The sequence below is a fragment of the Gavia stellata genome, chromosome 2 (assembly GCF_030936135.1).
Source record: "Gavia stellata isolate bGavSte3 chromosome 2, bGavSte3.hap2, whole genome shotgun sequence".
In the NCBI taxonomy this organism is placed as follows: Eukaryota; Metazoa; Chordata; class Aves; order Gaviiformes; family Gaviidae; genus Gavia; species Gavia stellata.
This window is the reverse complement of record NC_082595.1, coordinates 3,899,779-3,924,039: the sequence shown is the minus strand read 5'-3', so window position 1 is coordinate 3,924,039 and position 24,261 is coordinate 3,899,779. Positions and strand designations below refer to the sequence as shown.

The following is a 24,261-nucleotide window of genomic DNA, read 5'->3' as shown; positions in this document are numbered from 1 at the left end:
TTTTCTGCGGGGTCAGATGTGCCAGTCGCCGGGGTTTCACGCACAGAAGCAGCTCCCAGAGCCCAAGGAGGTCACTGAGAGGTGCTGTGATCGTGTGGGAAGGCACAAGGATCCGTGTGCCAGGCACACTGGGCGTCCAGCTCCCCACCTGAGCCCTCCTCCGCTACCCTGTGCTCAGCACTAGGTTAAGAGCAGCAGCAAAGGCCGTTCCACTAGATATCCGGAAAACTGAATCGCACCCTGTAAAATGAGTTAATTTTTCTTCTACTGGTCCATTCTCTACACATTAAGTAATTTGCTTCTGTAGTAAGCTGAATTTTGATACATTGGGCAAAAATTGTCCTCATTTGCTACTTTTATTTCAACTTTAAAATTGCTTTTATTTTCCTGACCTTTTCTGTAATTGTAATTGGAAGTAGACTACACAACTTTGGCCCTCCCGTTTGCATTTGGATGCCACACCTCCCGCCCCCCACTGCCCCCCCACCACATTGCCCCAAAGTGATTTCCAATCAGTACGATTGGCACTGTAATCAACCGCTAAAAAAAAAAAAGTAATTGCAACTACTCGTTACTGAACTTACTTTGGTTGGTTCCAAGAGGTCGCACAATATTGTTGCTTTACTACATTATATACCACAATAGTGAATGGCACTCAAAATTCAGTTTCTGGTAATATTAATATATCATTCTTTGTAATAAATTGTTTGCTTCCATATACATGTCTGTAAGAGGAAATAAACTGCTACAGTCCAGTTTCTATTGACAATACAGTAAATCCTTCTGGAGCAGTTTGAAGCTACTGCTTTGTTGTACTTGAGGTTACGCGCAAAAATAAGACACGCTCAAAAGCAAACCAATGCGGCACAAAATCTACAAAAAGGATCCAAGTTTATCTCAGGAAATAATATAGCACTTCATCAGCAGCAAACCCGCTAAAGTTTAAAGCAGAAATATACAGACATGTACCCACCTCTAGTGCTAAAGTGACAACTTAATCTACATAACATAGTGCTCAAGTGGAATGCGAAAACCTTCTTTCCGCATCTGAAGATGATGATGATGATCTGAAGATATCAGGTTCATACTGTTTCATAAAGCTTTGCAGGGCTCCATTTCACCTTACACATTCTGAAGGGTTTTGACTTAAATCTCCTCAACCACTGAAAACAAACTAGCAGTGAACTCCTCAAGGTGCCACAACCAACAGAGTTGAAGCCTTCTTCAGATCTAGAGTTGAGATACTGAAAGCACCAAGGTTTTGTTAGCTGGAGATGAAAAATTTGTTTCCAAATACAAGCATATGCTACGAAAAGGACCGATTCTTCACAGGCATCAAGGACGGTATCTTTTGAAAAGGGAAGGGGGAAGGAGACACAAACATCTTTTTTTTTTTTTCCCCTTTGCATTTAATTTGACAGACTGAAAGGGACCAAAAGGTGGCAAGTGGTAAGAGCACAGGAAAAGTTTAAGTGCTAATTTTCTGTCTAGAAGAGTTGAAGTTTCCTCTCTAAAAGTAAGGATTAGTGGTGCCTGGGCACCAAGGCAGGAGGGCTTAGTTTCTAATGAATCCATAAATCCAGATTATTTTCCTGGATTACCTGAATTTCTCAAATGCATAGTTTAGACTGAATGATTTAAACTCCTGATTTAGAATTCTCTGCAAGTAAAATGTGATGTAAATTTTCTGAGACGTATTTGGATGCCTAAAAATTAGTTTAAGCGCCCCTATGAAATAGCCCAAATACATACACTTCGGTCTTCGTTCTTCTTATGTTTTAGTCCAGGCATTTGCAAAACAAAGGCTTTTTTTCCCCCTCAAGAACTTAGTAAAGTAGTTTTTCAGGGATAAGAAGAAAAAAAACCTGTCCACAAAAAAAGCCAAGCAAATTCATGTTATCACTAACCTGAGAAAGGTACTTTTTAAGGTTAAAGGGTTCCAATAAAGTAAATTCCTTCTACTAAGCCTATGGATCTCTGAAACAGACTAGTGAAGCTATTGGAAGGGAACAAAAAAGAGAAAGAAAAAAAGAACAAGAAAAGGAACGACACTTGTACGAGTAACAACCTTCAGACTTCAAGCCCCAAGGTCAAATGTGACAGATACTAGTGATTCCTTCATTTATTTTTCTTGACATCTATCAATGCAATCAATCTCGAGTGAAGTTGTAGACACCAGAAAGGGAATAGCCTATCATGATTTGTAGTAACCTTCAAAAACAGGTGCTCTTTTTTCTGTTAGAAGTGCTCTGTGCAGAAATACACATGTACCTACTGAAGTACCGGCTATACGGAGTAGTAGTATTTTGTGGCTTCCTTGCTCATGCATGCATGTTTAGATCTCAGGGTTTTTTTAAGAGACACCTTTCCTTCACATATTTACACAGAAGTCTTCAAATGAATCTTAAGTTTCGTTAAGGCTCTAGACTAGTCTAGAGGTCCTACTCACAGCCCAAAAATCACGTATGGCTTGCAAAGTCCTTTTATGTGGCTTGTATGGGCCTGCTTTAGTCAAAAGATGTATATAGGTCAGTAGCGACAATTCTATGCGTGGATTCTACAGTCCACATCCCCTAAGTGCGGGGTGATATAACAGATCATGTTCATCTGTCAGTGCCACAGCCTCAACCTCCCTTTGCCTCTAACGCGTTCCAAAGATTTGTAGGAAGAGACAAAGTCCCACTAACATAAAGGAACTACAATCTAAAAAGACACAGAATAATATCCAAGATAAAGTACTCTGCTCTTTTCTATAGAGATAAAGCAGCACCATGACAAAACAGGTGGTGCTCCCAGCGCATGCAGGAGATGTGGGATAGATGTCAGAAGTGAACTCAATTTACTAGTTCAAACCTTATCTTTCAAATCTACATCCGAACAAGGCTGGCAACCTGGTATTCCTGCTGAAGCAGCTGAGCTGAGGATCCTCCCCAACTCCCCTCTTCAGGGAGGCCTCAATTACCTTCAGTCATGGGAACAGTATTAAGATCCACTTGTTACATTATTTTTTGGGGCAAGAACATGATTATGGAATTAGTGATGAGGGAGGTCTGTGATGCAAGACCAAATTGAAGTTATGCCGTCATTTGCTATGGGTTTATTAAAAAGTTTGGTTTGATATATGGTATATAATACTACAACTTACCATTAATAGTGCAGGTAGAGATGCAAAGGAGTAATGGTAATTAAAATGATCAATGCTATTTTAGTCCTTGCCCAACTCTTAACTTCTCTGAAATATACAGATCAAAAGAAAGAAAAATCAATCCTGTATTACAAACCGTGATCCTGTTGACAAGTTTTCCTTTGTGTTTTCACCACTCTACTAAGCACATTTACAATTTTACTAGCTTTGTAATTATAAATTTAACAGATGGGAAAACAAATAAGAGGTGAAATGAAATCAGCGGTCACAGTGACAGGCTGACAAGCACCCAGAAGTTCCAAGTCAACATTCAAATTGCAGAAGTAACTTTGCTTTGCTAAATAACCAATATGCTACATAAACATACTTGCTGCCTCCTCACCTCCAGTAACGTAAAAAAGAAGGTCCATTAAACAGCAACAAGAAAGGATTGCATATAGCGCTGTGGGAGCAGAAAACCAGCAAAAGAGAGTACCCACATCTAGTGGCATTTGGGATAAATCAAAAAGTGCTGTGCTCCACGGCAGGAATCATAACAACTCTTTTGCCACAAAGGATCGATAGCACCGCACCGAGTCGCACCCTGTATCATTTGCAGGTGCTTGTAAAACACAACAGAATTGCAAGAGATGCCCGAAGAGACTAACCACGTCAAAAACACATCCACAAAGTCAGATCATCTAGAAACTCTATCGTGCAACAAATCTAATTCTAACAAAATGTAGTAATGTGTTGTTCCCCATAGAGGAGTCCTACTGATTGCTTAGGAGCTAAATTAGAGAACGTCTAACCAAAGGTGTTCCAAAAACCATAGATTAAATACCGAGTAAGATCTTTCTGCTCTTTTAAAAAATAAAAAAGGTACACAATTCTGTTGAACAGATAAACAAGGACATAATTATCTTCTGAGTGGTAAGCATTATTGCAAGTATTATGTAGAAAAAGTTATTATTGTATTTGGCAAAGTTTCTGGGTAATACAAAACAAGCATCCCTTTGCCAGCGTCTGGTGTTTCATCACTCAGGAACCATTCGCAGTTATCACTTCTGGCATATTCTTCCTGGTGTCTGTTCCATCTGCCCTATCCTACTGCTATGTAATGCATCTTAAATTAGCTAGCTTTCTTCCTACGCACAATAGATCAGCTGAAGTGAAATATGTCAAGTAAGAAAATAAAACAAATACGCATCTTCCACACAACAATTTCTGTAATGACCACGTCTCATTATGGAATTAGTACAAGCCTACTCCACAGGCTTGGGCTATTTTTTTTCTAGAGATAATAAGACCAGAGGAGCAAACAGGACATCACTAGTTCTGCCTTATGCATGCTGAGTATCCATCAAAATCACACCTGGTGTTTTGCACACAAACCCAACATGGTTAAACCGTGGTAAGAAATAAATACCGGGTGCTATGCTGTCTTACTGGGCTAACAAAGTTTCATGGCTTTACGTATATTCTACTCAAAATCAGCTCCAAGTGCTGTCAACCAAAACCTTTGCTTGCCTGGTTTCACCCTGAATAAAATAGTAATACCTGGCAGCATCTACATTTTTCTCTTGTCAATGTACGTGAACTGTGAAGACCTTGTAAGATGTTAATATATGTAATTCAAGTTATAAGGTTTTAAAAAAAAAAGGATAAAAAGATACTGACACTGTGCATAGTTCAAGAGATGAGAAAATCCACCCTGGAATTAATTTATTGCTTTGCCACTCTTCAGGTGCATCTGTTTCAATAAAACACACTCTTGCTGCTATGAGCTTGATTTTCAGCAGTGGCATGGACTCACTACTGCACACAGAAGTCACTGGGAACTACGCACACTTTACACCTTGTTTGCAAAACAATATCTAAAGTTCATTGAATCAAAGAAGTGTCACCTGTGAAACGTTAAAGTGTTTTTATTTCTAGCACAGGCTCATCACTGAGGAATTCAATTACCTTATGCCCAGAGCTAAAAGCTTACAAAATTTTAGAAGTCATTTGACTATCGCATGGTTAAAGAATTCATTACAAAACAATACAACTCTTTGCAATTTCCAAGACAAATTAAAATATTAACCAGAACAGACTTCCACTGTAGGATTGCTAGTTCATTGAAGAATTTTACTGAATTATTTGACTTCCAAACAGCCATTCTTGATTCCTATTCAAAGAAAAGAAGATTTTTACAAAAGTAAGATTTGCATGTTTTGTTATCAGAGCTGGGATAATCAATTATTATCGCTCCAAACAAAGGGCAGAGGAGCACTCATAAATTCTGGAACAAAGGTTCAGGGCAAATGGTAACAAACTGCTGCCCCATCATCTGTGCCTGCAGTCTGTGGGCAGACACTTAACTATTCCCCTCCCTACAAGAAGGATATTGAGGTGCTGGAGCGTGTCCAGAGAAGGGCAACGAAGCTGGTGAGGGGTCTGGAGCACAAGTCTGATGAGGAGCGGCTGAGGGAACTGGGGTTGTTCAGTCTGGAGAAGAGGAGGCTGAGGGGAGACCTCATCGCTCTCTACAACTACCTGAAAGGGGGTTGTGGTGAGGTGGGTGTTGGTCTCCTCTCCCAAGTGACAAGTGATAGAACAAGAGGAGATGGCCTCAAGTTGCGCCAGGGGAGGTTCAGGCTGGATATTAGGAAAAATTTCTTTCCTGAGAGAGTGGTGAAGCACTGGAAGAGGCTGCCCAGGGAGGTGGTGGAGTCACCAACCCTGGAAGTGTTCAAGGAATGTGTGGACGAGGCACTGTGGGACATGGTTTAGTGGGCATGGTGGGGTTGGGTTGATGGTTGGACTTGAGGATCTTACAGGTCTTTTCCAACTTTAGTGATTCTGTGACATTTATGCGGGCACAGTATCAGAGCCTTTCTCCATTGCTGAGCTGGGGGAAGAGCTACTACCTCACACAGTGAGGAGACAAGACCAGAGGGGGAAAAAATGAACCAACCAGTTGCTCCAACTGCAAAGTTTCATAGCGCACAGAGTCCCAAGGAGTCAGGTGTACAAAACCATGAAAGCCACAGGCACATCCTTACTACCCTAAGTGCCACAGAAATGCTGTTGGGGAGCAAGCCACACTTCTTGCAAGCGTATGGGATAGAACCATCTTCTTTAAAAGCACAGACCCCCTTTATTGTGGTGGCCATCTCCATCTGCAGCACACAGCTGAGTAGTCCGTATTGTCTCCAGCAGATGGCAAAGGTGGGCATTTGTTAGCGTAGTTAAAGCAATCTTTCCCTTTCCTTCAAGGCTCCTTACATTCAGCGCTTGCCTGTGCTCCTGGTGAGTTCTGCCTGCCCACAGATCCAAGCTAGAGCTCCTCCATGCAGCACAGCAAAGTGTTTTCCGCACAGCAGTATTCCCTGCAAATGCCAAGGAGCAGCGGCATTGCCAATGCAGGAGGCACTTTGCACAAAGCATGTTTATTAGCTGTGACATAGAGCACAGCATTTGCTAAAAGCTAAGGAAGAAGACAGCTGCTGCAGTGCCCCTAATTACCTTTCCCCAGACATCAACAGTAATTTACAATTTGGATGATGTTGCTGGAACTAAGTACGATCTAGATCCACACACAAGCTCTCCTCCTCACTTTTATAGGCCATGTGTTATGCGAGTACTACAACTATTCAAACTGTTTCTATGAGTCAGGTTATGTCCTGTCAGGATTTTTACTGCACGTTCTTCTTTTGCTACTGGAAAACAGAATTTGCTGTAGACAGTAATCAGATAATCGTATCTTGTTACAAGCACAAGCCAGCAGGACTTGCTATTAGAAAGTCTCTAATCTATCACATCAAAACAAAGAACGTTTGTGACGCTTAGTAAAAATCATGCATCTTAACACACATTTCACAGCAGAAGTAAAAAATAAAAATTTAAAAAAAACAGTATATGAAACAGCCTCACATATATGCAAATTCAATTCTAAGTTACTCCACTACTATAGCATTTAGAAATATTTACTATGTTCAGCTATGGCTCCTGCTGTTTTGCTGCTCATCAAAATTTACAAGAATGCACAGGAACTCTGACAAATTAAGACATCATCAACAATTAAGATTAATTGCACAAAGAGGATAAAACATTTCAAACAGTTGCACCCTTGAAAGATCAAAAGTGTTCCTCCCCCAGCAGCAGCTCTGAACTGCTCTATTGGCAAGAGACGGCGTTTAAAAACACACAAATGCAAGACAAAGCTTACAATGTATGCAGACACACCGAACTGCAAAGACTCAGTAGATATTCTAAGCCCAATAGTATACTTGGGTAAAGAAGTAGTGAAAAGAAATCGGATGGAGCAAACTAAACAGAAAAGCTTTAAACTCAGGCTGAGTATCCACATCAGGTCTGTACTTGTAAGCACTGAGAATAAAGATGATGTCAACTCCAAGACGCACTGTTATGTGGATCCAGTAGCTGATGCTTTGTATAATAAAATAAGCACCAATCTCTAGCTTCTACAATAACTTAGACCCAATGAAAGACCAACACCTACTTGGTGCGGTTGCAGCATGCACTTTGTGGCTGTGTTGCTACACAATTGTGTGATTCTTCTCAAGTGAAGCTATAAGTCAAATGAGAGGATGAGACTTACCCGTGTTTCTCTGGACTCTCCACTGATAATATTTCACTGCTGCTTTCATCGATGGGAAGGACACGAGCAATATATTCTCCACTCTGCTGGTAAAACTTATAAACAGCCACTTGAACTATGCATTGGTCACTGCTGCTTCTCAGCCAAGGGCTCAGGATGACGGGGCTGAGCCTCTCTGACGCATTGAGGAACAGGAACGAACCTAGAACAGATGAGGCAACAAGAAAGCTTTAAGAACAAAGAAAACCAAAAGCCTCACAGAGCGCAGATGAATACTTGTAATTTTTATGCTGCAGCTCACTCTGCAGCCCTTCCATACCTCCCAGTCAAAGATTATCTTTGCCAATTAGTTTGGAAAGTTTGCCCATTTTGTATGAAACCCATTAAGATCTTCCCAGGCAAGCAACATTTCAACTCACCTTTGGATGGTCCAAAACAAGATTACATTTAGATTTAACTCCCGGAAGAAAATGCACACATTGGAAAAAAGCCATAAATATTATTGGCAGGGAAAAATAACAAACAGCAACAATAAAAATCAACCAAGAGACTTCCAAAGCTAAGCCCAGGCAAGTAATTATGGAGTTTTATGTTTAAATTCTTGTTTTCATGTACCTATTCTTCCTGGACTTCATCCCTATCTCTGCAACTTCTCAGATGTGGTGCAGAGCCAAACGTTATGGCCTTGGTCCAGTGGGATCTTGAGTTGACAGCTAAGATACATATCAACACTTTCTATCTGTTTTTCTCACCCAAATAAAGAGCACAAATTCAATAGCTTTACTTTTGCTCTTCTATAAACAGAAGAGTGCAGCATTTTTAAGTCGTTAGAGTCAGGATAAAGGCCTGACATAATTTTCTTTCTTCAGCAATTCATTCTAACGTATTAATTTTATATGCAGCTAATCCACATTAAACATTTCATTATTATCCAGTACATTGACTCCCTTAGCCTAATTCTATTTCAATACATTCTGAAGCTTATCCAGTGGGACAGAGGTAATATATTTTCATCACACTGTTGCTCATTTCAGGTAAGTCTAATTACTCCCTTTTGGCAGCTGGCCAACTTACCAATCTGCCCCACAGAGCAAGCGGAGTGGGGTGGTAGTTGCTAAATGAAAGGTGCCGTTAGGCAAACGGAAGGGACCAACCCTTGAAGCAAGAAAAATTGTGATGTTCCACAGATTCTAGCAAGACTGGTCAGATAATCAAGACAATGAGATTTCATTTCCTGGAGTATCCATTAATAAAGCCTGTCTGTTAACACTTAAAACATACCGATCTGATGAACGGTTTAATTTCATAGAGAGAGAAACTAAGGCTCAACAGGGTTGTAATTCAAACCACTTTTTAAGCGTGCATGAATTTTAGCAGGAGCAGCAGCTTGTTTTTGAAAACACCAAGGTTGACTCTTCAGAGGAATGATCTTGCACATCACTGAGCACGGCCCAGCTGAGATCCAGGGTGTCTAAGAAACCCTGTGGAGGGGCCACGAATAGACCCTTCTCGCCTTCACCTCGGTGTCTAAGCTGCGGACCACAAGGCGCAAACCAGCCACTCTGAGCTCCTGTGGTAGTTCACCTCACCCTAAAACGGAGCTGGTGAATTGTCCTTTGGTGGTTCCCTTTTCTCGCCACTGAACTGAGGGTCAAGAGCTTCAATTTTAGTATCTCACTGTCAGATGCCGGTTTAGAACAAGGGAATTGCACTCGTGTTCACAGATGTCCCCTCTGAAAAAGTCTGATTTGGCAATTCATCTCAGGTCACACACAGGCTAATAATGGAAGGGCTAAAAATGAAACCTGGATTCCTGTCAACCCCCATGTTTCCCTCCCATATGCACATTTATTTATTAATTCGGTGATTCTGTGATTTATCATAAGCAGCGTTTTTGACATACTTGTCAAAACCAGTGTTCTTGACATTGGCATTACGTTAATGACATATCTAAAACTAGAAAGCATTTGCACTGAAAGAAACAGATAGAAATACATAAGGTACAGCCTGCTCAGATGTCGAGGTTTGTAAACAGAGAGGAGTGAAATGTAGTCACAGCATTTTTTTTTAATAAAAAGATCCCTTTATGTGAAATAATAGCCTTTAATCCAGTTACTAACAGAATGGTTTGATGAGTTTAAACAAACTCTCTTATTGTTGCAGTTATATATACATAGTGGTTTTGCTGGTCAGTAAAATAAAACCAAAATCCCAGCCACATGCATCATCCTTCCCTGCCTCTGCCTTTTGCTGCTAACAAAAGAGAATTAGAGCACTAAATCTTGTGGCTTTAATTGTACCATCCCCATAAGGACACTGAAATCGGTGACAGGAAAGGGAGCAAAGAGACTTCTGCTAGTGGCAGAAAGGCACTAAGCATTGCAATAATTGCTGATGGTAACTTGCCAGGTGCAAGAGCCATTTGCTCATCTTACTGCCTTGAAACAGTCCAATTTTAAAAGTAACAAAGGCAGCTCTCATTCCTTCTTTTCGTGCCGTGGTTCTAAATAAAGAGAGTTTCCAAGCACAGTCCCTCTTACGCCCTGACTTGGGGCCAGGTTTGAAACGTCAGTGAAGTCTAGTAGTAGACAAGGCTAGCTGCTATAGCGAATATGTGAGCTAGAAAAGCCAAAACAAAGGAGGTTAGTGACTATTTCTACTCTCTATTTACAGGGCTCACACTTTGCAGCTGTGGCTTATTACTCATCACATGGCCAGTTCTACCTACTGAATTATATTGCTAAAAGGAATACAATTTTGCCACGGTGGGTTCTAGCCCGGCACACCCTCCCAGGATCCTAGAAGGAACAGCCCCATGCTACGCTGCTGTGAAGCGGTGCCTAGAAAACCACTCCGAAGGACATGGCTATCACGCCACGTTGGCCTCGCCACCGGTACGCAGCCTTGTCAGAGATGTCCTCCTAGTGCGTACTTTTGGGGAGATCACCTACCTGGGCAAATACTAGAGGTATGACAATTCATCTTTATTTTTCCTTCTTTTTTTTAAATTTTCACTTTATTTAAAAAAAAGGAGAGACTAAACAGAACTTTGTTCTTGCTTTTGAAAGCTCAACCATCTCATGGGCGACTTCCCTGTGTGCTGCGGTATTCTCTTTTTGTTCTTACTGCTCCTCTAGTCTGTAAGTGCCAAGGAAAGAACTATCAGAGCCGCATTTGGCTCTGGTGTTACTGGAACTGTTTCCAAAGTTGAAGTGAGGTGCATTTGCTATGAAACCACACAGAAAGTGCAGAGGCTTTGTTACACAGCAGAATTTGAAGATTCCTGTTCAAGCACTGTGAGTTAGATCAGCTTATTACAGAGCAGACCGGTGAGTTCCTATAGTAACCGGGCCTGACACCTATAGCGTACATTCACATCGCACACACATAAGCAATAGACTCGAAACACCAATTCAGACAAACCCAATTTCATGAATTTGCTGTCTCCAAAGCAAAGACAACATATCCATCCGTCAGCTGCATAGATACACACACATACACAAAGACAACAACCCAACAACCCAAATCCTCTTTCATTAAAGTTGATGGGACTTACACTACGGAAATCAATGGTATCGAACCCCACAAAGGAACAATTAATGTGTCTGACGTGAGAAATGATACATTTTGAACACAAATCCTCGTACTCCTCCCTTCCCTCAAAGGCACAATCTCTCAGTCACTGCTTGCCACTATTTCATGCGACAGCCTCCCATGGGGTCAACATGAGCATTTCCAGGATCAGATTAGAGATTGCTACTTAGAAAGAGTTAAAAGGACACATGGAGGTTGATTACCCATCCTCGCCAGGGGACAGAAAAACAGTCTCTTTCACACCAATGGACTTTCTGGGCAAAATTAGAAGTTACGTTTTCACTTGTATTTCTGTCTGGTGGGAGGGAATTCATGTGGCACGCTCTATCTGAGATCATTGTGTAGACCCATAAGACTGTAAGGTTCCAGCTATCATTTCTTTGCACTTATTTTCTTCTATTAGCTCGCAGCTCTAATAAGGCTCTTGGGATCTTCCCGGGTGAATAGCTAGAAAAAGCACTGTAGCTTCAAACAAACTTCTGCTGCTATTTAGATATCAAGGGATATAAGCTGAGATGAAAGGCCCCTTCACGGTACATGCTGCCAGTGTCACGTTCTACTGCTCAGGACTCTGAAGGGTCTCTCCGCTTTTCAGAAAGATGTTCACCAATAAGTCATCTCCGGAGTCTTCCGCTACACGTTTTAAATTGGACTCTGGCGGCACAGTGCAATGCTGATATTAAAGAGATGCAGTTAAAATAATCACATTGTAACTAGATATACAGCCACAGACCCAAGCACTTAGCACTTCCTGGGTCCTGAGCTCATTCATCATCATCACGCAGAACCATGTGGTTGCAGTGGGAGCAGCGTTCACTCTTTTACACCAAATACACCTGTGTTTGCATTTTGTGACTGAAACCCTATGAGCTGATGTTGTTCTGTGGTGTTTCAGAAAACGCGAGTCTAAATTGCAAATACTTTATTTTCCACATTCCCCCTAGACATTCACAAACTCTGGGAGAAACCTACCAATAGTACTCAGCTTCTAATCATATTTTTCCCTGCATTTTTAATACCTGCACTCACAATGCAATGGTTTTCCTGGTCCTCATGCATTGTGGCTGATAATATCTCTGGCAACTTGCTGTCACTTCAGACAAACACACATGAAAAGGTATCTATGCTTAAACACAGGGAATTACTGCAGTTGACATAAAACGAGTATTACAAGACAAATTAATATATCCTGCATGAAAAAATTGCTGTTCATCCTTTGGAAGCTTGTTTACAACATTTTAACATTCATGTCACAAACAGGGAAGGATGGCTTATCAGCTTAGCAGCAAGATGGTTTTGAGATGATGAAGACAGCTTCAAGCTGCGCTGTTCAGAACTAAGGAGGTAACGGAGATACTTGTAAAGAAGAAAACTGATGCTGATGTACTATGCATCTACAGATACACTATGAATAAAGCACCTGTCCAAAGAAGCTTTCAAATGAAGGGTTATAGACTGGTAAGACTCAAAACCACACCAGCAACAAAGACCATTCCTGCCACCTTTGGCCCAACGTCCTTGTCTGATACAGATGCATAAAACATCTGAAACTCATGCCCATGAGAACGCTGAGGCAAGCCTGAGATGTTCAAAAGACAGAGCCATCACTTGGCCCTAGGAACTGGGCAACCTTAGTATCCTATTGCTAGCCCCTTTAAAAGCTGGTCATCTGATAACTACCTGATAGCTTTGAATGCACCCCGCTAACTGCTAAACAATCTCATGATGCTCCGCGAGGTCAGTGCACCCTATTGCATCCTTTGACCTTTCTAAGGAAGTCTAGGAAAGATGGCTGCAGCCCAAAAAGATGGCAGCCCAAGAAGTTACAGTGGAAAATAAGGTTCCCCAGGAAAGTGTTTGCTGCAGAAAACGGCAGCCAGCTCTTCTGGGACAAAACATGGGGGCAACTCCTCAACTTGCACCTGAGGTCTACAATTTCAAGCACGAGATACCTGATACCACACGATCAAATAAGAACCTGAAGACACAACATCAAACAGGGCAGTGGAACATAAAAATCAGTTACAAAAGTGGCGTGCATTAGAATTCATGAAAAAGGAAGTTCACATTATTTGAAAATAATATTTAACAACACACCCAAGCCAACAATACACACAGAACAGACATCCAGATACCGGACGCAAATTAAACTGTCCCCATGCCAATTCAAGCAGATTTCTTCCTTAATAACCGAAGACCATAGTTTTGTTGTTTTAATTTACTTTCTTGAAAAGCAAGGCTCAAAACACAGCTAGGCTGACTTAATCTGATCACAGTTATAAAGCAGCAATTTAACAATCCTTTGCAAAACTGATAGATTGTTATTCTGAACATAAACTCTATCTTCCTACTAAAAGGATTTTATTACCTTTCACGTACAAGTTCAATACTCTACCAGATTAAATTAGAGCTGTAAAAACTATTAACAGTCACCGTCTGTTGGGGACTGTACAGTAGAAAAAAAAAAATTAAATCAACTTTTATGGTCTTTGGAGATGCTGACTGGAGAGAACGTTTCCACCAGTATCACAAAACATCCCACAGAGCTGGTCTTTGAATTCTTCATTTCACACTTAACTACCAAATTAACTATTCAAGCAAAACTCTCATAGCAGGAGCTCAGTAGCTGGTAAAAGCCATGGAAGAACTGGGCACTACCTGAGTGACAACATTAAGAAAAGATACTGTTATACTTTTTCTAGGCTTATTTATATGGGTTTTCTAATTGCTTCATCAGGGCTCCAAAATGTGCTGAATGCTAAGAATGTGAATAGTCTCCAGTGCTGAGTGCAATGTGACTGCATAAGCACCAGAAGATTTGCAACATGCTATACTTGCATCTCACTTAAAATTCATAAAGGTAACAGCCTTTGAATTATTATAAAATTTGGAGCTGAACAATTCTTAACAATCTAATTATGGTAATTGGATGATATCTTAACCTCTTCTGAAGTTGATCAGAGTTCTTGCTATTAGCTTAAATGGAACCAGGATTTCACTTCTAATACCTAGCAGGTATGTCAGCACGTTTCTCTAAATGATGCAAGAGCAATTCAGAAATGCTAATGAATTCATACTAACTCTTATGGGCATGTAATACATTTCACAAATGGACAAGTTAAGGCAGACATTAAACAACTGCAAACAGCATGTGGCCAAGACTGGTATCAGAGCAAAGATCTGCAAGTCAAAGGTCTTTAAAATTACCTCGTATTCAAGTATTTTTCATTTCCTAAATATAAAGAGGTAGGCCAATAACCCATCAAAGCAAAATAAAGTCAAATTTTGTCCTCTCACTAAGGGATGAGGCAAATTTGATTTGCCTCATATGATTTCTCTTAAATTCAAAGACTTCACTCATATAAAACCTTCTCCCTCAAAGACCCAGTATTCACTGTGATCCTTGGGAAATGCAGCAGTGCTATAGAAACATAACTTGAAGTTAGGAAAGACAGGAGTCCTCCCTTTTCTCCCACTCTAGTCCCAGAAATTTCCCTTATTGATTTACCTATTCTCTTAGAGGACCCTGAAGCCTTAGATGCAGAGGGAGCGGCCTCCTAGCAGTGACCTTCACGCAGCTCTTTTATAGGTTTCCCCTGTTGTTTCCCTAAATGTGGGCAGAGTGTGTGAGCTGAAGTCCAAAAGGAACACTATTATAAAACTTTATTACTATTTATCAGTTTAAATTCCAATAATCCCTAGCATATCCACATGGAAAGCTGAATCCCATCACACTACTTACTTTAGATAGACAACAATAAAAGACGTTTTTCTCACAAAGCATTTTACATCCAGTTTTTCAAAAAGAAAAAGTCAGAAGGAAGAAGAAAACAATTAAAAGCTCCAGGTATTGCCTTCCGTAATGGGAGCTAGAGCCAGATGCTGTTACAGCCCAATTCCTAAATGACTCAGCAGTGTTTGCTCCCAGCTGAAAAGCACTGAACTGAAAAAAGTAGTTAGTTAATTAAAAACTTAAAATTCAATGCTGAAATCAAAATCTTTCCTAGAGAATGACAAAAGCGTTTAAATAATTCAGCCTTGCACAGCTGATTAGTCAATATGCATCTTCTCTTTTGCTGCTGACAGAGGCGAACGGCAAGTTACTTTTGAGATCTCTGTTCTGAGACTAGAGGAGGGGAACATTTTCTGTCATCATGAGCAAGACAGACAGACCTAAAGGGACAGCTAAGAGGAAGCTGGTTCTGTCCCTAAAAACAGAGGGGCAGAACGCCTGTTCAGTACTTCACAGCGTGCGCAGTAGTTAAGGGGAGGGTGTGAAAGGAAGCCTAACGCTGTGCCTCTAGTTGCCGCTTTGCTCTTGAGTGTGCTTATTCAATTACACTCGGGAGGCTAGAAGCTTAAAAATTAAGAAGTTTGACAATACTCTGATGCACAAGTACCTGAATAGAAATGTGCCTGGAACAGAAGGGGTATTGCAACAACTCACAGTTCAGTAATGTCAGAGACCACATTAAACAAGTAGCAAGTACTGCGAGTTATTCCCCTGAAGAACTAGAAAAGCCACAAGTGAAGGCGCATAATTAAATCTATTTGGTGTAGTCCTCCTCCTTTTTCATTCTGTGCCAGGATTAAACTTGTCACATAGAGGCTACCATTAGGTCAGCTTTAAGCGCGCAAGAATCGTAACTCAGACCATCAGAGAATCATGAAATTGGTCCACAGATAACATAAATAAGATAAATCTTGAGGAGATGGTGTATTTTAATGTCTCATACATTTTAATCTGTCCTTGTCAGCCTCTCCTCTACATACAAACATACGTGTACACCCATGCACGCAGTACCAGGAAACGATCAGTTGGTCAACTGTCCCCAAAAGTATAAGGAAAGGTGATGATCCTATCCAGAGCTTGTTGAATGCCTGATAGCACAAAGCATCTGTTGCCAAATCCCTGCCCACCCTGAGGCTCAGCCATCCTCCCTCCATCTCTAGTCTCCACACCACTTCCATCCCAAATCTGCCTTTCAGTAACTCAGTTGTCAGTTCTGCATTAGCAATTCTGCACGCCAGTTTTGTCTGGCAGATGCCCTTCCACTCGACTTTTAGTTCCAGAGCTTCCTCCTATTTTCTGTGCTTTCCTAAGTCATCGTTGCAGAGATGAAAAGAGAAGAGTGGCTTGGCACACCAATTATAGGATGGAAAGAAATGCAGATGGCAGAAACCTTTTGAGGACCACTCTGCTCTCCCGTGAAAACTGCACTGGCTGCTGGTTTTCCTTCTGCTGATTCAAAAAACCCACTTGACATTCACATATAGGAAAAAAGCAAGCTTCACCCACACACCACTTGTCAAGGAGCAGACAAGTGAGGGGACGATCACCCTTTCCCCTAGGTCCGACAATAGGTTAGAGCTTCTCTGAACGTTGATAGACATGCTGAAAAATTACATGGCAATCAAGGAAAGGGAACAGGAGTCCAGGAGCTTACACACAACAACTTTTCCCTGGGCCTTCAGATCAGTTATAAAAAGTGTTCTCCAACACCACAGTTAAAGTTCACATTTAGATAGCATTTTATAAATTCAAAGTGTAGCGAACATTAACTGATTAAACCTCAGAACTCTAAAAATGCATTTTTCAAATTGGAAAAGAGAGCACAAAAGAGAGAGGCCTGCCTCCTTAATGCAGTAAAATCAGGCATCGCACAGAATTAGTCGTTTGAACGGCTCTAGTGCCAACAATATTATTTATGACGGCAGCATTCATTGGAAAGAGCTGGTTTCAGCTGCTTTGTGCAGTTAGCTCTTTAATTAAAACTCTACCTCATCTGCCTTGTTTGTGAAGTAAAACAGATTCTCCTTTCTATTCTAGAGATAGTGGCACAGGTGAAGGAAGGAGGATGGTTCAGATGAGGGCTATGTGTCCTGGCGAGATCGGATCTCAGCAGACTGGACTCCAGCTATCTGGTCTCGGTTCTGGCCTCTGGAGGGCCTTCCAGCACAAGGAAGGAAAGGGCCTGCCCGCTGCTGTCACTGATTTAAAACAGGATCACTGAACCACATGAACTGGAAGGTCCCTCCACAGGTCCAACACCCTGCTCCGAGCAGGACTGTCACCAACACTAGCTGCCGCTGTGGCTGGCCAAGTCTCAAAAGCCTCCGGGCATGGAGATTTGACAGCCTCTCTGGGTAACCTCTTCCAGCACTGCACCCCCCTCCTGCTGAAAGTCTTCCCTAAACTCCAACATGGACCTCCCAAACAGCAAACTGTGGCCACCACCTCTTGTATCATCTGCTACTGCTGAAAAGTATTTGGCTCTGCCTTCTTTGTGTCACTCCATTGGGTGGTTGTAGGACACCACTAGCTCACCTCTCCGACACCTCTTTCCAGCCTAAGCAAGCCCGGCTTCCCCCACCTCTCTGAGGAGGTGTGTGCTGTGGCCCCTGAACACACGGGCAGCCCCCACGGGGCCCTGCCGGCTTCTCCACGTCCACCTTGACCTGGGAAGGAGAGCCGAGGCCGGACACAGCAGCTCAGGCGTGGCCTCACCAGCACCAAGCGGGCCAGGATAATAAACTCTCTCAATGCTGGCTGTGTTCCTCCTACCTTATTTTGGGTTAGAGGTGCTGTCTACCCTATTTGTGATGGGTTGGGTCCTCCGTAACCTGCAGGTCCTCTTCAGCAGGACTACTCAGGCCACTGCTTCCCAGCCTGGGGGGATGCTGCACCAGCAGGTCCTGGTCCAAGAGCAGACCTTCTCACTTTTGGTGGCTCCACAAGTCTCCTGTCAGCCCAATCCTCAAGTTTACCAAGGTCCCTCTGGAGCAAAGCTCTGCCACTCACTGCATCAGCCAAGCCCCCTCTCCTCCGAGTTGAGGATCACCTACAAATTTGACCAGTGTCTCATCATCCAGGTCATGGATAAGGATACTGAGCACTTCCAGCTCCAATACTGGCTCCTGGGATCAGCTCTGCTCAGTGCTGGCTGCCACCGGGCATGAAGCCACCAAGTATTATTAGCCTCTGAGCCCAAAAGTCCAGCCAGTTTTCAGCCTGCGCAACAGGCTGCTCTCCCACCCAGACCTCCTCAGCTCCCTCATGAGAACGCTGGGGCTGATAGTGCCTAAAGCCTTACTAAAGTCAAGGCGAAGTACCTCCATGGTTTCCCCTTTGCTCACACAGCCAGTCATTTGACACAGAAGGACATCGGGCTTGTGAACTATTTGTCCTTGGTAGATCCATGCTAAGTGTTCCCAATTATTTTCTTGGCCTCTACCTGTTTGGCAGTGGAGTCCAAGAGGACATGCTCCATGTTCTTTCTAAGGACTGATATGAGGCAGACCAGCCTACAGTTCTCCAAGTCCTCCATCCTGCCCTTCTTAGAAATGAACATACTAGTGATCTTTGCTGGTTGTCAAGGACCTCCTTCAATTGCAATGATTTCTCATAGATTTTAGATACAGCACCTTTGGGTGTACCCAGTCCCAAAGATTTGAATGCATCCAGCTTCTTTAAGAGTCCCTAACTTTGTGCTCTCCCAGGCCTGGCTGCCCCTTTCTTGAAACCGTGCTGTTACATGTCGAAGTTTGGGGGCTGTCTTGCCCTGTAAATGCAAAAGTCATTGAGTACTTCCACCTTCCCAGTATCATCTGTCACTAGGTTGTGTTGTCATCTCCTTCTAAAAATGCTTTAACGTGTACCAAGGAAGACCAATGGATCATTTTTAACACTTTTTTTTACAGGGCCTAGGAGTCTCATTGAATGCCAGACCTCTTTACAGATAATACCTTAGAAAGTCACTGCACCAAAGAGTCCAAGAGAATGAGGGAAAAGACAGCTGGCAGCTAGGAATGGACAGGCAGTGACAACGGCACACAAGGAAACAGAGAGGAGCTTCAGTCATGTCAACAGTGACCATTAAAGCACATGTATCTCGAAATATTTTTGCTACAGTACCAAACCATAATTCCTGTGCCTTGTCTCTCCTCTTCAGTTTGCTATTCTTACTGCGATTACACCGCGATTCACTTCAAAACTGCATTTCCCCTGAGGAAGAGACCTTTCTTCCTTACTTATTCTGCCCCTTCCTTCTTTACTTATTCTGCAAACTGCCTATCACACTTTTGGGCTCTGAATACGATGAACTGACTGAAATAATAAGGGCACTGCTTTTTCCAGCGCAGACAACCAAGCCCTCCACCCTTCTTGCAGGGAAATACTCATGGGCCTTCAATGTGGGTTTCACATGAGTACAAACTGTAGAAGTTCAAGCTCTCGATGAACATTACGGATGAAAGACTGTAGAGCTCTTTTGCTCTAAAACCAAAACACACAGCCACAGGGGATCTGCCCACTGAACAGGGCATGCCAATCATCTCACATGTTATAATCCTACCTTCAGTATGACTTTTAAATCACTCCTACTTCTCAAGAGAGAAATGTTTATCTTAAAAAAAAAAACAAATTTGGACAGCACAAAGCCTAGCTATAATGGAGAAATTTTACATGAAATTCAGTTAAACAGCACTAACCATTATACATCATAAGGAATTTTCTTCTCCATGGAACAATTAGAAAAAAATACTTGAACGCCTCTGAAATGTCATCACAGCCCTACCAAGCATTTCTGCCTCAAATCAAACTGAGGAAGTCACATACATTATTGTTGAGGGAGAGGTGGGTGGAGGTGTATCTGCAAAGTGGTACAAGGCTCTTCTGACCAACTACGTTCACTTCTCAGTCTTACTGAAACTACCTAATGAGAGAACAAAATCAAATAGCCAGTCTTATCAGTCCTGAACAAATTACCTTTAGCTCACTGACATTCTAATTTTCTAGAAACAGGCATAGTTATGCTAAGAAGGTTATGACTTGTGTATCTATCTTGGTTACAATTATTCCATTCTCTTCGCTTCCCTAAGATATAGCATAAAGGAGAAATTCCATTCAATTTGTTTTCTGTTGGCTGTAGACTGAGAGAACTACTGTCTCATTAAAAGACTATCTCCCTACTCTAGTTTTAGCCTGGAGATAACAGAACAAGGACTGGATGGCAGGGTCAACTGGAAATGGATTGTGGCTCATAACGTGGATTTTACGCAGCCCAGGAAGGCGCTCAAGAGTTTAGAAGCTGGCTCTGCCTGACCGAGTGATTCCAGCTGATGGTTTCAGTGAGTCCCCATCACAAAGCCATTACCATTATCAGTACTGAAGCGAGACACTGCGGTGAGGTGGTGTAAATGAAACTTGTGTGGTTCCTGTACTGCAGATACACAGCGGATTTTGACCTCAGTGCTGTCTCATTCTACCTGCACTAAGCCCTAAATGCCCGCCAGTGCTTATCCCTATGGAGCAAAAACACAGTGAATGTTACTTTTGAAATGAACTGGTACATCAGAGAGCATGTGCAAGAGGTACAGAAGTGATTTAGGAGTCTAAAGAGACCTGGCCCGTAAGTGGGGACAGCTTACCTTAACACAACTATCCTTACCATCAGCTTTTTGCTGTGATGATAGATGACTTACCTGCTAGCAAAGCACTAAGAGAAACACCTCATTTCACAAACTGATGCATTATGGGGAACTGGTGCAGCGTTTTATGCAATATGGTATAGAGGAAAGTCACAAATAAGCAGAGTGTATTTAAGATACTTCTGGGAAACCACCCGTGTCATCTTTAAATTCACAAAGGTCACTGGTGTTCTACAGAGCGACAAGGAAAGATGCTTAGGACTTAGTTTTAATAAGGCTGCTTCTAAAAGGCTGCACTGTAAATCACTGTATTATTAAGAGAGGAAAGATCTTACCTGTTAATTCACTTTTACACCATTCATGTAATTTCCTTACATTTTGCATTTCACCTGCAGGTCAGTTTTCTTTCCATGACTATGCTGCCTTCCTTTCCTAATTGGAGGCATTAGCACAAGGCTGCCAAAACTTGTGGCAAGGGCTAAGTTATTTAAACCCAGACAAGATTCTGCTTTCTTTGACTTCAAAGAAAACCTTATGACCACCTGTCAAATGATCCAAGGCTCAGTAAACCCATGTTTTTTTTGAAAGCATCACTTCTGGCCTTAAATCAGTCTGACAGCCTTCTTTTAAGGATGGAAAATAAACTCCCCTAGGAATAAGCTAGTAGAGGCAGCAGACCTGTAAGCTGTAATACAACAATGAAGAGCAAACAGAGAGTTCTCCTATTTCTTGGGACCTCCAGCCGCAAAGGATTTACTGCTATGGCTTTTCAATAACCTGAGTCCTACACAGAGCGAATGCGCTATGGGCTGTTATGAAGTGGTTGGCAGAGACTCCATAAAGGTTACAAGAGATACCCAAGCTTCACTGAATAACTCTCCCTCCCTCTTTTCCTTTTAGATAAAGGTAAATATTGCAAGGTCATATGCAGTAGATATACACTGCTGACAGCACATCACTATGGATGCACTAATAAGCCCACAGATATTTGTGCATATATGTCATATTTGACAGCATGCACTTTTACAGTTCCTGCAGGCAGTATTTTTCATCCTAACTGGCAAGGTTTTAATGGTTTTTTTATTAAACTGTTTTTAAAAAAAAGGGAGTAACATGTTTTTTCTGTTCATTACAAATGCTGAACTGATCCTGAAGGGAACACTGCAGAGCCTTTCAGACTGAGGAGGCTTTCAAACCATTTCCATCTTTGAAGATGAGCTATCAAGATACTTAATTTAGTTAAGTCTCAGTATGGCTGTAGCCCTTGTTGTAGATACAGTTGATAGGATTTTTTTTCCCTTTAGGACAAATGTGTAAAAGGAAGCAAACAGAACTGCTGAAACAGAAGAAAACTGCCTCCTTTTGGCAGCCTTCAACACTGAACAACTACCACCCACATGACTCTTGCATCAAGAGAAAAGGTGCAGTAGTCACTTTTAGCTCTTGGCATTCTTGTAGGAAAATCAACTGAAAGGGAACTCTGAACACAGGCAGATGGAGACAAGAACGTTGGTGAGATGCATGACACCAGCATCCTCTCTTCAGGGCTGTAATTCAGTGTTCAAGCACAGGCAGATGAGATGGGGACTCTTAGGACCTTTGTGGTTTGAGATACTCAATATTCAAAGCCTCTGCCAGAAGTTCAGCACCCCAGTGTGCCAGCCAAAAATGGCAGGCCTGGCTCACAGTGATCATTGCTTGCTATCCTATGGACACCAGCACCTTCCAGACTGCAACCAAACTGAACACTAATAAATGTGTCGGTGAGTCTTCTTTCATTTTTTGAATTTGCATAGAAAATAGTACTAAGGCCAGTATGAGCACTAGGTCTTCCTTTATTTGGAAACAGCAGACAACTAGAACTTGGTAGTCATTTTATATCACCGTACAGCCCACAAAGCCCAGAAGATGCTCTCTTGAGAAAATACTAGCCTGGTACAGCTAGATAGAAATCAGATGACACCTTGTATTACAGTAAAAGCATTAACTTTGTGGTAAACAAAGCATACAAGACCCAAACCATACCACATAGGGTGGTGAGGAACGATACACAAAGCCATAAAAGACAACCTTCATAGTCCTATACAGTTCCAGTCTGCGGTCCTCAAATTAAGAGGGCAATATACAGCAAACACAATTTAATCCTATTGCTGGAAATACTAAAGGGTGTTCAAGGGTTTGACATCAGCCTGCTATTTGCAGGTTGTAATATCTAGTGCGGGGGAGATGGAGGCTGATCAAGGATCACGGTTCATAAACACTTGGAGCATAAACCATTCTGAAATATAACAGCACTCAAAAGAATCAAAATATTTCATATTTTCTAGGGAGCTTAAGTACTGGGTAAAGCTAGCACCACCTACATTACAGCATACAGAATAATCTTGGCTTTATAGGAATAACAGTGACAATTTGTTCCTTGGCCTCTAGACTTCCAGCAGGGCTATCAATTTGTGATGGAGGGTTTCTGTCATGTGGATACTTACCCAGTTGGAAACCAAGTTGCAGCTGCTATTTATTTCACGTAGATCATCCTAAAACCTTCACAGCTGGTAAATTTTGGCCTTTATAATTCAGATACTTTTAATGTAGTACCTTTCCTCCCCAGCCAGCTGCTTCAACAAAATCAACTCCTAGCTGCCTTTCCGTTTTATCAACGATGCACCTTCCCACAGGTGCTGACGCTTTCTTCAACTTTGCCGTTATTATTTTAGATAGATTAGGAAGACCCCCACACCCTTACCACTCAGCCCATCAGGTGAGACATAAGAGGATCCCAATTATAAGAGAATTGTCAGTTTTACAGGAAAAAGCACTAATGCCCTATCATAGTTCCTTAGTATCAGGGTCCACTTGAAACTAAAACCTTTATATAGTGAGAAAACAAAGACACATTTAGCCCAACCTTTGTTCTTCTACAGCTAGCAAATTACCCTAATTCTGTCCTGAATCAAATCAATCTTTATCTTCTATAAGCAAAAGAAGTACTCCACGCTTTCCCTCTCCCTCTTTCAGCATGTAGTTTCATACACAAAATACCAAGCCTGCTAACTACACCACTTCTCACGTGCACATAGCACTTGCTGCAAGGAGAGACCAAGGAAGAAGATCACGTACAGAGAATGTGTGTGTACTGGTTTTGACTTCATAGTAGCTTGTATGGGGCTATGTTTTGGATTTGTGATGAAAACAGCCTCGATAACCCAGGGATGTGTTAGTTACTGCTGAGCGGTGCTTACAGAGCGCCAAGGCTTTTTCTGCTCCTCACCCCACCCCACCAGCGAGCAGGCTTGGGAGTGCACAAGAAGTTGGGAGGGGACACAGCCGGGACAGCTGACCCCAACTGACCAAAGGGATATTCCATACCATATGACAACGTGCTCAGATATAAAAGCTGGGGGAAGAAGACGGAAGAGGGGGACGTTCGGAGTGATGGCATTTGTCTTCCCAAGTAACCGTTACGTGTGATGGAGCCCTGCTTCCCTGGAGATGGCTGAACACCCGC

General features: G+C 42.1%; 1 protein-coding gene across 1 annotated transcript in view; it reads right to left on the bottom strand.

The window, feature by feature from the left end:
- ALK (ALK receptor tyrosine kinase) overlaps nt 1–24,261 on the bottom strand; it is a 319,863-nt gene that overhangs the window by 160,434 nt on the left and 135,168 nt on the right. The window contains exons 6-7 of the mRNA XM_059828041.1: nt 14,270–14,296; nt 7,734–7,935 (exon numbers count right to left, since the gene is read on the bottom strand). Of these exons, the coding sequence (XP_059684024.1) occupies nt 7,734–7,935; nt 14,270–14,296 (229 nt within the window). The remainder of the gene's footprint in view (nt 1–7,733; nt 7,936–14,269; nt 14,297–24,261) is intronic.